This window comes from Lepidothrix coronata, unplaced genomic scaffold (assembly GCF_001604755.1).
Source record: "Lepidothrix coronata isolate B3197 unplaced genomic scaffold, Lepidothrix_coronata-1.0 Scaffold175, whole genome shotgun sequence".
NCBI lineage: Eukaryota > Metazoa > Chordata > Aves > Passeriformes > Pipridae > Lepidothrix > Lepidothrix coronata.
In genome coordinates, this window is record NW_016690355.1 from 144,274 (window position 1) to 157,411 (window position 13,138).

The following is a 13,138-nucleotide window of genomic DNA, read 5'->3' on the forward strand; positions in this document are numbered from 1 at the left end:
GCACCTGTTTTCTTGAGTCCCTATATATCAGTTATTCTGAAGGTTAAGTCTACAGAAATCTTCCTGTATTTTGATTATAAAATTCCAACTCGAAGATACTGGTAATGGAAAACTCTCATTTAGGTATTACTTTGAGAAGTGCATTGATAAGATTTCACATCTTTCTCCCCGAAGAGGTGACCTAACTAAGAAATCCCTGTCTTGATCCAAGTGAAGTTATATATTTTTTAGGCCTTAAGGAGGAAGCCCATACTTTTAACCTGGGTAAGGAGTGTTTGGAGGCAGAATATCTTCCAGTCTTTGTAGTCCTTGGTAATATTCTTGCATGCTGAGATTGTTCCATCTAGATGAAGCTGTCAGTGAGCAGTTGGTAAACAGGTAAAGGGAACTCCACATCTCTGCTCACTGTGAGGCTTTTGTTAATTTAGACTGAACTTTACCATGATTAGCTTTAAACAGATCTTTGTGTTTTCTTAAAGTATCTCATTGAATTTTAACACATTTAAATTTATAACCCTCAATTTTCACAGAGAGGTCGTCATCTAATACTTCAAGTTTATCGTTATTCTTTTGATATCCAGAGATGGAAGTAGCAAATTTGCATGTTGGAAATGATATTGCTTTTAAGGAAGAGACAAAGTTTGCACAAAAAGTAGTGTAGAATGTGGAAATGAGGTATCTACAGTACAACTCCAGTCTGTCCTTTCTGCCCTTCAATTCTGGATACTCCCTAATCTCTGTGCCTGGACATCCTGTGTCTGGACCAAACTGTAGTCATGGTGGTGGTTACCCTTCTTTTTACCTCTTCACTCATGTGGAAGCTCTTTTAAATAAAGTAGAAAGGCAGACCCTCAATTTATTTTCAAAGCAAGACACTGCCACCATGGGACTCACATGTTTTCTTCTCTTTTGCAAGTGGGCTTACAAAAAGAGGTAGGATTTTTGTGACTGTTGATTTTACAGAATTTTACCTGAAATGTGTTTCCCCACAATAAATTTTAGTTGATCTGGGTGAACATCACTGTCTAGCAATCCCCAGGGTACCAACAAAAAAGACATTTGGTACAAGTGGGGAAGAATATTATGCAATGATCAGTTCATGAAACCTCTCCCAGTTTGGCAATGCAAATCTCCTCTCAATCACAATAAATGATTCCAATAATGTGGGAATTTAAATTGCTCTTAGGGTCTGGGAGTGGTGTCTGTGTTTATGTTCAAACAGTTAATAAACAGATGTGGTTCCTAGATTTAATCTTCTTCCTCAGGAATTTTTTACCTTCTCTTCTGAAGACCAGATAGTATCCTTTTGTTTTCTGATAAATTTTCCTTTTTGGATTTATCTAGAAACTGTAACTCTCTATCAGTAGTCTTGGAGATGGCAGCCTTTATAAAACCCACCAGAAGCATTTCCTCTCTTCTCTGAACTAGTTGCCTGCTGTCCCTAGTGACTGGGATTGCTGTTCTCTCCATATTTTCTGCAGCTTTCTAACTAGGGAATCTGTCTGCCCTGTCATTCTTTCATAAAATTTGTGCCTTATATATCTTGACATTTTTTCTTTCTTACTTGTTTGAATGAGATCCAATTTGCCTCTCACTTTCAGAATTTTCTTATAATGTTTTTTGCAGCCTGCCTGCTTAAGTTTTAATTATAGGACTGAAAAGACTTTTGTGAAATGCTCTTCTCCCTTGAATCCTCTTTATTGTTTACCCAGCATAGTAAACTTGGCTAATAAAATGTATCTCTTATTACCTTCTCACCAGCAAATCACTGCAGGTTCCTATCTTTTTAATCCTTGTTATTTTCCATCTGAAAATGCACATAAAATTCTTATACCTGTACGAGGTTCTAAAGTCTTGTCTGCAGTTTTTTTGCTTAATGAGTGTCTCCATCATATTTGTCTCCTTATATTTATTTTTATTTGATCTTGAATTTCAATAGCAGGTGTGTGAGATAGTTGTGCCTTCATTATTTTTGGATACCTTTTAGTGTTACCCTGCAAAGCTATTTCTTACAGAAGTCTCTTTCCTTTGAGAGACATTCAGCCCTCCCCTGTTAGTAGACATATTATCTTGACTGACTTACTCCACTGTAGTTCCCCAGCCTATACTAATTTTTGCTTTATTTTTAGGATGCAATTCCACCTGGTTCATCTTAAATCAGATTTTTTTTATAAATTTGTGTCTCACCAGCTGTAGCAGCAAAACCTCCTTTAGTCTGTTTAGAGTTAAGGACTTGGAAAATACTCAAGTACCTTTTCAGGTCTAATGGTTACTTTCTGATCCATCCCTGTGTGTATTCCCTTATGTAGTTTTGTCTTACAAGCCACTTTACTGACAGAATCACAAAATGGTCTGAAACCGAAACTGTTCCCCTCCACTTTCATCTAACTCCAACTTATACAACTCTCAAAATGATGATTTTATGGCCTTTATACTTTCTTGTTTTCCTCAAAATATTGAGCTTTCTCCCTACTGCTGATAGACAAAAATATCTATTCCTTTCTTATCTGATGAGTGAACTTTTCAGACTGTTCTTGATTCCCATATGGGAGATGTTTTGGCACTGTGTTTTATTTTCCAGAAAATTGTGCCTCTTTGGAGTTTGCCCAGAGATTAATTTGAGAACTCCTTTCATTCGTATCTTGTATTATTCTCTGTTTTTCCTCATCTTTTTCTTTCTGCCCTTTTGTCTTTTTTAGCTCTAAAATATTCTGGTTTTCCTCCTTTGCTCTGTACACTGTTTCCTAATGAAGGTACCACATTTTTTTCCCCTGCAAGTTCTTTGTTCTGCTCTGAATCATGATCTTCCAGTGCTTGTCTTCTGGGGGATTAGTGTTTCAAATTGGTACATGTGGCATCTGTTCAGTAAACTATGGAAGTAGTTTTGGGAAGAGAGAAATACCAACGAAGAATCCGATTTGTGTGTGCCGCCATCCCCTTGGGTGCCAGGTGTCTTGTGAGCCACCAGGTCCAGCTCTTTAGAAACTGGAAGTTGGTTGTGCAAGTTGTTGTCATTTATGGCTGTTACCATCCTGCATATTTACTGGGAAAAGACTGTGTTGATGGAGATAAGCTACCCGTAGGAGTTGATGCAGGTTCTGCACTGTTGGAGTGAATATGAACCCTGTGAGGAATACGAGCCCTGTATTAAATGCACACCTTTTTTTTTCTTTTTTTTTTTTTTTTCCTTTTTGTTTGGTTTTTTTTTTTTTTTTTTTTGTTCTTGTTCTTGTTGCTGTAAATTTATGCTGGTGAAGCTGCAGGAATGAGAAGATTAATTTACTCTACGGAAATTAGAATTTAAGAACTTTGATGTTTAAATCCTGTTGTCCTTGTCTGGTTTATGAAGTTGAAAAAGAATAGGTTAGAATATATTAGTAATGAGAAAACTTGACTAGAACCATGGTGGGGGAGAGAACTGATGGTCAGCAGTGGTGTGAAAAAAGCTTTCTTCTGCTGGCTCATGGTCCAGCAATAGGAGCATCCAGCCTGGGGCTTAGTTGACCTGAATCCCAGAAACCACATTCTCAAGTGGAAGAGCAACCCCCCCAAGGACCCCTCTAGTCCCAAACTAGCAAACTAGTTGTTTGTCACTGGGATGACCGCACTGGCTTGAAAAGATGAGAAATACACCTCTGAAGTGTGAAATATATTCAGGGAAGTCTGCATCAGATTTATATTCTGGGATGCCGAGTTATTGATCTGTAAGCTCACCAAATGCTGAGCAGAATTTATGAGATACAACTCACATAATGGAAAAATAAATATGTAACAGCTGGCTTCTTCGGGGGAAACCCTTTAGAAGCAGCAGAGGAAATGATTTTATTCAGATCGTTGCAGTGCTTGACAGTAGTGTTTAAATGAGTATTTCAAAAATTTTAGTTTGAATCCATTAAGGAAAAAAACATTTTCCCTAATGTCTTTTAGAGGTATAATATTTTCACTTCTTTCATGTCTTGAAACTAATTAAACTAAAATGAAGAGAATAATGTATAAAAGGGCTTTGACAGTGAAAGAAGTGTGCCTTCTAAGAGGTGCCTTATAAAGAATAGGCCTTTTTTTTTGTCAACGAGCTATTTGTTATGACCATGAAATAGTTATACTTTTATAAATACTTTTATTTGTACAGTTGGCCATGGTATCTAGCAAATAATATGCAGCCTAGTTAGTTCACGTGAGATACAAGGTTTTGGTTCAGGCTTTTACCCTTGAAAGCTAAGATTTTAATTGCATCTGTATTTTTGTCATTATTTCCTGCCACTGGAACTGGATTCATTTTATTCAAAACAGTGATGGTTTGTTCTGCGTAATTTTGTCCTGTTGTTGTTATGAGGCCAGGGAGCTGCATTGTGTTCAGACAATAACACTGAGTCAGATGGAAAATTAAAAAGATTTGTATGTACGAGGTGACGCCACAAACTGGGACACTGTGGAGAGAGAACGGAGCCAATGGTGGCTGGGCTTGTCCTGGAACAGAAGACATTGGAGATAAATGAAATGAAATTTTCATGGGTTTTCTTCACTGTTTCTTAGGTTTTTTCCGTTGTTTTCCTTGTGACTTCTCTCACCCTCTCTGGTGGTCTGTCCCAGTGATTTCCAGCCTTTCCTGGGTAACAGCCAAAAGGCTCAAACATCCCGCAGAGCCTTTTTTCCTTCCCATCATTGCCTTCACTGCCGTCCCAGCATCCCTGTTGCCTCCACTGTTTTTCCTGGACACTCTTAATGACTTGTCACTTCTGGTCTGCTCAGTCATGTGGCTGCTGGTGGGAAGCCCCACGTTCACTCTGAATTTTTGCCAGATCTGTGGTTTCTGCCGTTAATCTCCACAAATTCTGCTGCAGCAAAACAATACAGTATTCCAGCTGGGATCACAGTCCTGTTGTACAGCAGAGGATATGGATACAGGGGTACTTTTTGCCTGTGTCACTTTAATAAAATTGTAAGGATCTTTATTGTTCCGGAATACATTAAACTGTTGTTGCTCTTGGCAGTCCACTATTAACCCTCTTTCATGCTGTGATCAGCCTTCTATTCATACGTTGTTCCTTGTCTATTAAATAGGTTTTAATTGAAAATAGGGCTTCAACTTTGTGCCTGGTGACTTCAAAACTAATTGATTCTTCCTGAAAGCCTAAAGGAACCCTTTCCATCAGGCATGGCGTGCATTAGGCTCCTTAATGGAGGGATGCAATGGGCTGGGATTGGTGCCATTTCCAGGCTGCTTAAACTGCACTCACCACTTCTCCCTTGTGTAATATTTTGGTTTTGCTATAAGTCTTTCAGGTTAGAGAAATTGCTTACAGACGTTGTGCTGGGTTTATCCCTATTGTGTTTTACACACAAAGGTGTTTTTATAGCATAACTCATTCCTTTGTGATTTTCTCAAGTAATTTCCCTTTGTATTGATCCAGGTGTCTTTGGTTTACAAGTCCTGGCAGAGGCGGTAAGAACTTTCACAAGGATACGCCATCCCTTTCTGGTACCTTTCTTGTACCCTGGAAATCATTAATTTGGGTTAGTTTTGCCAAAAGAAATGGTAAACATATGGATTTGTTTCCTTCAGAATTGAATATTACCTAAAATACGGCTGCACCAATATGTAAGAGACAGACCTGGTACCTCTGTGTGTATACCAGATATGTTAGTGATATTTAGAAATGTCTCATTTTGATTTTAATATCAAAAATACTTGGGTTTTCATTGTAAAAGGGAAATGTAGTTAAGGTCCAGGAAAAAAAAAAGTTATTTACCTCCTGAGGAGTTGAAAAACCGTATTTGACAGGAATCCCTGCATCCAAAATGCTATCCTATGCATTTCTCCCTCTGTCTGGTCAGCATTGCTTTTAACACAGTGTTGGTATGTGTGCCTGCAAGTATCTGTCCACATGACTGTATTCAAAGATAATTTATTTATTGGCTGAAAATTACATTATGGAAATAATCATATCAGAGCTGATTTCCTCTTCCACTCTTCCTCCAAATCATTACCTCAGTAAAAATATATAGGGAAACAAGACACTTTAGAACCCAATTTATTATCTCCTGCTGGTAGCAATAACCTGAAAATAACAGCAAATAGTAAAATTCCAACTTGAGGCAAGACACTGGTGCTGGGAACAGCTGCAGTCGCATTTATAAAGGAGAGATTCAATATAACAGCTATAGAAATGTGCAATGTTTCAGAGGCTCCCAGATTAGTACTTGATTGCTTTTCCAAGTTTGTTCTATAGATTGGGAAGAACACAGGATTTTAAAAGGTAAGAACAAGTGTCATAAATAAGCTGCTACTTGAATCAGAGATGTTGCCTCCTCCTCCCACTCTTCGCTTCCCTTGCTTCTGCCTTTCCCCTTCCCCCCCCCAAAAAAAGGCTGATATTGTTCCAAGAAAATAATTACAAAAAAAGCACTTTTTATATATGAATGTAGGAAAATGCCATTGCAGAGTCAATTACTGAACAAAATCAGAAGGCTGGCCTATTCCTAAAGACATTCCTAGCAACTGTGTTCATTTATCATAGGCATAATGTCAGGCTTTTTTCCTGAACAGGACATCACCAGCCAGGCTACCTGTGCCATTTGGAGGCTGCAGTGTGGGAGGATTTTGGTGTTTAAAAGGTTCACAGAAAAAGTCCACTGTATCCTTAGTTTAAAATAAAAAAAAAAAAAAGAAAAAGAAAAAATTGTTAGGGTATGCAAGAATAGCAATAGAAAATCACATCAAGCTTTGAAATAAAACAGATGGAAATCAGAGATTTTAATCAAATGACTAAAAAGGAATGAAATTCTTTTAAAGAGGACTCTGCTGGTCCATCCAGTCACTCTGGCCATCGTGTTGGAAACTTGCTCTCTGTACCTGTCTGGTGTTGGAAAAGGATGGTGTTGTATATACATATACATGGTGTTGTAGTCAGTGTAGAGTGAGTAAAAGCTGGCACAGACTTAGAGTGTATTTGTGTATTTGATTAGAATGGTATTTGCTGATTTACCTTTTATGGAATATAAAGAACTACCTAAGGAAGTGAGTAATCAAGCAGTCTTACTGCAGTGACAGGTAGGATGTAGGTCCTGGGAAAAGAACTCCCAGTGCTAGAATTAAATAGGGCATCAGCCCGAGGGAGGAGGAGGAGCAGGAGATGGTTGGCAGGGAGAAGAAGGCAGGGATTTCCTTCAGAATAGGAAGAATCCTTCAGAACAGGAAGACTTCCATGAGTCTGGGATGGCTGGTAGGCCCTTTAACTTTTTGTGATCAATTTTTCTTGTTTTTCTTTTATCCAAAATCAATTTAAAATACCCTTGGGCGCACTGGTTGGTTTTCAAGGCAGGAGAGCAATCTGACTTTATAGAGTGGCTTCCATGTTTAAATAGTTAAATTCAATATAGAAATCTAAAAAGCAGTGAGGAGGAAAGAGCCATTCCTGGCACCGACACCTTGAATTAGAGCAGAGTAGGACTGGACTTCATTCCTTGTGTTGACCATCTGCACTCAGTTTTATTTCCTTTCATTTCTTCTGGTGAACTCAACAACTGATACAGTTTTGCAAAGCTTGATGCTGAAAGGCAGGTTAAGCCATGCATGAGACTTCTTGGTAAAAGAAATACTCTTATCTTTAAAACTCTTAATATTTATTTCATTCTGTCTGTCACTTCTCTTGCAAGGTCTCCAGAAAAGGTCTCTCTGTGTGAGCATTCAGGTGAATTGGATTTATGCCACCTTGTTCAAATCTCTAAATGAACATGTCAGAGGCCTTACAGTGTCTCAGAAGTCATTCAGAAAATGGTCTTTTTTACTAATATATTATCTTTCAGCTGAGTATTAAATCACACTGTTGTTTAATCCTGTTATTCTGATGAGCTGGAATCATAAGCACTGATATTGTCTGAAGTCTCAGCTTCAGGATGTGCAAATCAAAATGTATGGGGATTTTGAGCACTGAAGTCTTGTGTTCAAAAAAAATAAAAAGAACTTGTGTTTTTCTTCAAATTATTCATTTTAAAGAAAGTGGTAAAATATCAGAAAAAGAAAAGATTACTCATATATTGAGCATGTTTTTATAAATTCTTTTCAAATCAATTCCATGCATGGAAGCAAAGAAAAACAGACATTAAAAATAAAAATGAGGATAAAACAAACTCAGTAGCTATAAAAATTAATGAAGTCTTGGTAATACCATGGCAGAGTAAACTCAAACAAGCCTTTTGAAAGACTTCTTTGATATTGATTTATCTAAAGAGACAGCCAAATTCAGCCCATAATGTAATTAAAATGCAATATCATATAATGACTCAGAAGATAGATTGAAGAGTCTTTCCTGTTCTTTTCCTTCCTTCCTCTGCCCCAAATAAAAAGGCGAGGGAAGTTAATTGAAACTAGAAATCTCTAATGTTAAATGGAAATACAAAGGGAGTAAAATTTCCAAATTTATTGTTGGTATCAAGTAAACTGGTCCTTGGCAGAATTTGGAGTCAGCTCATTTCTGGGGTAAAGAGGATTGGAGATTCATGCCTGGCAACTCCAGTAAATGTCTCACCTCCCAGGCATGAAAGATGCTTCCTGCATGTGTCTGCATAGAAGAAATCGAGATCTCTGCTCAATTTTATTGGAAGTAGATGAACGAAATTCAAAAGTATGGACCCTTCATCCATAATCCAGAGGTGGCAGTGCCCCTGAAGGGGACGGGGCTGGGGAGATTCCCCCGTGCTTGGGTTGTAGTCACCTGCCTCTGCCTGGCTCCCAATTGCAACATGAACTTTTTGGATTTCCTTCTTAGATGTCTTTCTATCCAGTCTGGTACAAAGAGGCCATAAATGCAGGGATTAGATTCCAGTTTATTGCTCCAGCATTGTCAAAAATCAGCACTGAATTTAGATTTAAAGCTCCTGTTTACCACTAAGCATAGTCTTAATTGGCTTGCTGAGTACGGACAATTTAGATAAAACTTCTACGTGCCTTGCTGAACACAGGATTAACTTTTTGCTCAGGGAGATAAGACCCTGAAAAAAACCACTGGATTTTGGTGCACTTTGGAAAACAAAGGTCAGCAGTAAACTCCTGGAGCGCTGTCAGGGCGAAGTCGCAGCCTTGATTTCCTTTTTTTTCTTTTATCTCTTAGTTGCTAGACCAGTAGATGGGAAGCTGTGCCAGGGTCCTGCTCCCTCCAGCTCCCAGGTGTGTCACCTGCCGTGCCCGGCCGAGTGCGTGGTGTCCCTGTGGTCGGCGTGGGGTCCCTGCCTGCACGAGAACTGCCAGCACCGCCACGGAGCCAGAGGTGAGGGCAGCCCTTCTCTGTTCCTTGGGCAGCATTGAGGGGGTCTAAGGCAGGCCACAGAATATTGCAATAACATTGCAAAGGCAGCGGTGTCAAATTCTACATCGGGAGCTTAATGTGTTTTCCTTTTAAAAATTAATCGAACATAGGATGAAGCTCTTAGGTGTGTGTAGTGGAATGTGACCTTTAAAAGCTTTTTGCAGTTATTCGTGTGAGAAATAAAAAAAAGATAAGAATTTTTCAAGCTGATTCAGATTCCTTTATCCTGCACTGCACTTGTAAGAAAGGAGGATTTCTTGGGCTAGCAGCAGCCAGGCTGCTCCTCTCTGATTCCCCTTGGAAGTCCTGCTGCATGCCCGGATTCCAGGGCAATGCAGCTGGCTGGAACGTGTCAGGACTAAGGTGCATCCCACAGCCCTGAAATCAGCAGTCTGCCTGACACAAGAGGTTGTTCTCTTCTCCTGGGTTTGGTTTAAATTCCTGAAGAAGGATATACAAATATAATTTAACCTCTCCTGGATTTTAATTGACTGCTGCACATGTTTGTTGCTGCAACATGTTGGGATTCCTTGCAGAGCCTTTCCTAAGGCTCTGAGTTGGAAAGATGACTGTTGGAGTCCATGTCAGGGAGTGGATATTATTGTTTGGATATTACACTTTTCTGAAAACTGCCTAAGTTTGTGAAATGATTTGAACTGATCAAAACTTTTCAAATTAAAAGAGAAATAATAAAAAATGAATATTCAAATATAAATACTTGCAAAAGCATTTCATGTTTGAATAGTTTTGAATAATTTCTTTTTGGTTATTTGAGAACTGTGAAAGTTTGATCTTTTATGTTCTTTGGAATGTTTTATTTTTAATTTCCTTTTCTGTTTCATGGGCAGAACATTTCCATGTGGCCTCTACTAAGGCTGTATATTTGCCCCTGCTCTGAGACTGTTGGAGGAAAGACCACCATATATTTTTTCTTCCTTTTTCTCAGAATTCTGTGTCATCTACATAACAGGACATGCTGAAAGATACTTGTGTATTAGTTCTGCATTTTATGTAGCAACATGACTTTTGGCTTTATTCAGAGGAGGTAGATTATGTAATCAATTCTATGATTATTTCTGTAACCTTTTTCTTCCACTTTACATTTGAATCTTCCAGTTTAATAGGATGTCATTTCAAAGAGGTCTGATATGCATTATGTATCAGAAAACCTTACACCTTCATAAAGCAGAATACTAATTTCTTAGTAAACTGCTCTGCTGTGTCTCAAAACAAATCTTTTTGTTAGTAGATCCCCAGGCAGAGTATAGATGTCCTTTATATCTTCAGTTCCTTAACTGTTCCTCTCTTTTTATATTAATGCTGCTATTGCATTAATGTATGCATCACTGCTAAATTTCAGTATTTTGACATGTGTATTTCTATCTGATGTTGATAAAAGGGAAAAAGAAATGTGAAAAATGTGGGTTGCTGGAATTCTTTTACACACTCAGATTTTGCATGGCTGAGCTGTGGGCACATACAGCCAAGTGGGCACATGCAGCTGAGTGCCATCCCAGCCAATCCAGTTTGTAAATGTTGTACTCTTGTTTATCCCCCTGTTCCAGGTGCCCTGTATAGTCCTATTCCTGCTACGTGACTGTATAAATATTTTTGCTGTTGTCCACTTAATTTGGTTCCGCTTTTTCCAGGCTTTAGGATGAGACAAAGGCAAGTGATTGTGGATCCAGTGGGCACCCTGGCGGGCTGTCCCCATTTAGTGGAGTCTATTCCTTGTGAAGACCCTCTGTGCTACGAGTGGGTCGTTTCAGAAGGAGAATGTGTGACTGACCATGGGAAATGTGGGCCTGGACACCGCATCCTGAACGCCATCTGCAAGAGCAGGAAAGGTGAGCAGTGGTATGGTCTCAAAAGCCATTTGTGGTTTTTTGTGTCTGCTTCTAAAATGACATTTTGCTGAAGACATTTGCGAGTATTTAAAGTATCTCAGTACTGAATTTTCATGGAAGTTTGAGCTTTTTGAGTTGGCTGTGTTGCTCATGAGAGCCTGGTGCTGATAGGACTTGGGATTTTGCCTGGAGCTTCCTCTTCTATTTTATCCTAAGGGAGATGACTCACCAGTGCAGGTCATGTGCTGTCATTCCTGGCCTTATCACCACAAAAGTGGGATACCAGTGTCCTGGTTCTGCCTAGAATCCTCCCTCTTGCTCATCTTGTACTAAACTGAGGCTGTCACTCGGGTCAGCAGCACTATGGGCGTTCAAAATCTTAACCCAGCCCTTAGCATTTCTTCTATCCTCTATTTCTTCTATTCCTTCTATCCTCAGTGTGTGGTCTGAATGTTTATCTTGTGATAACCCTGTTACAGTCATGAGAAGGGATGCTTGGTTGCGCTGCCAAAATTAATACAGGACTAAGATGTCACTGAAATGATTGTACCAAGTAATCCTTCACTTGGCAGCAGTTTGAGACCTGCAGTTGGAGACCTGCAGAGTGTTCAGTGTACAAGTTGCTAATAATGAATAAGTACATTTTTATATGACGTTTACAAACAACCAGCAAGATGTTATTTCTTGTGTTTGGTTTGAACCTCAGCCAAAGGTTTCATTCCTTGATAAGGTCAGTGTTGTCAGATCTTTAGATTCAATTACTTGGAGCACGATTTTGCAGTCCTTAGTCGCAGCAAGACTGTACTATCATCTCAAAAGTGGCAAAATTGTGCAACTTTAGAGCCTGATATTATGTCTGAAATGGAGAATTGTTCTTTTACATGGTGCTGAGACCGATCACAGGAAACAGTTTGAAGTTGGTAACAGGAGGGGTTAATTGGCAAGTGGTTAAAATAGTGTGTCCTTCACGAGGCATTAGAACCTGACAGAAAGAAATGATGGCTGCTTTGTCTGAAGAGCACAGATTCTCCTGAAATACATTTAAATCTGTGTGGGTTTCTTGTAAATTTTTGAGAATGGGGGAGAAAAAGAAATCTTCAACTGTTATAAAATGACACAGCCAGAATATAGTGGGGAGCAAAGAGCTGACTGTGGATTTTGTCTGAGTGGTTTCTGCTGATCTGTGATCGTAACTGTAGGTCCAGGCCTGTAGTGAAGTGTGCAGATGGATGGTATTGCTAAGGAGCACCATGTAATTCACACTGTTAGAACTGTGCCAACATCCATGTCTATGCACCAACTTGTGGCTGGGAAGGAGAGCACGTTCCTGGGCAGATGCTCCTTGATCTCTGATCAAACTGTTCTCTGTGGCTATGATCCTACAGAAGCCAGGCCTTTGAAGTGCCTCTTCTTCACTCAGTTGTTCAACAAGGTATTGGACATCTCACAGTACCCTTTTAATTTCAATTACTCTGTGCATATTCTAGTTACAAAATAAACATTCTTCCCACCTTGCCACCTCAGGACAAACATTGTCACTAGACGTGATCAGTATCCAGTTATAACTGAGAAGGTTTCACAAGGAAGTATCCGTATCACTAGGCAGGTTAGAAGCACTGCTTAATAGTACTTTTAAGCCTTTCTGAATTTTTGGTTGTGTAGGAGAGGTCTGGAAGAGTCCTTAAAGTAGAAGTTCAAAAAAAAAAATCAAATTGTTTCTTCTTCCCTGAATCCAGTAACATTAGTTGCTTTGTTCATAACTTTATTTCCTTCTGTAATATTCTCTTAGGTAAATTTCCTTTGCAAGAAGTAGTCTCTCTTTTTAGCTAAAAGCTGGAGTAAGTGTCAGACTGGCATAATGTGTTTTACCTGGAATAGCTGGTTAGTTGGTAGTAGGAGGCCAGGAGGGAGTCATGTGAAACACAATGTATCAATTACAGGTAAAATAGCATAAGGCCTATGCTCATGCTTACTATTGTACACATG

At 39.1% G+C, this 13,138-nt stretch overlaps 1 protein-coding gene across 4 annotated transcripts in view; it reads left to right on the forward strand.

The window, feature by feature from the left end:
• THSD7B (thrombospondin type 1 domain containing 7B) overlaps positions 1–13,138 on the forward strand; it is a 316,304-nt gene that overhangs the window by 127,678 nt on the left and 175,488 nt on the right. For all 4 annotated transcript variants that reach the window (XM_017830217.1, XM_017830220.1, XM_017830218.1 and 1 more), the window contains 2 exons: positions 9,111–9,266; positions 10,955–11,152. In XM_017830217.1, the coding sequence (XP_017685706.1) occupies positions 9,111–9,266; positions 10,955–11,152 (354 nt within the window). The remainder of the gene's footprint in view (positions 1–9,110; positions 9,267–10,954; positions 11,153–13,138) is intronic.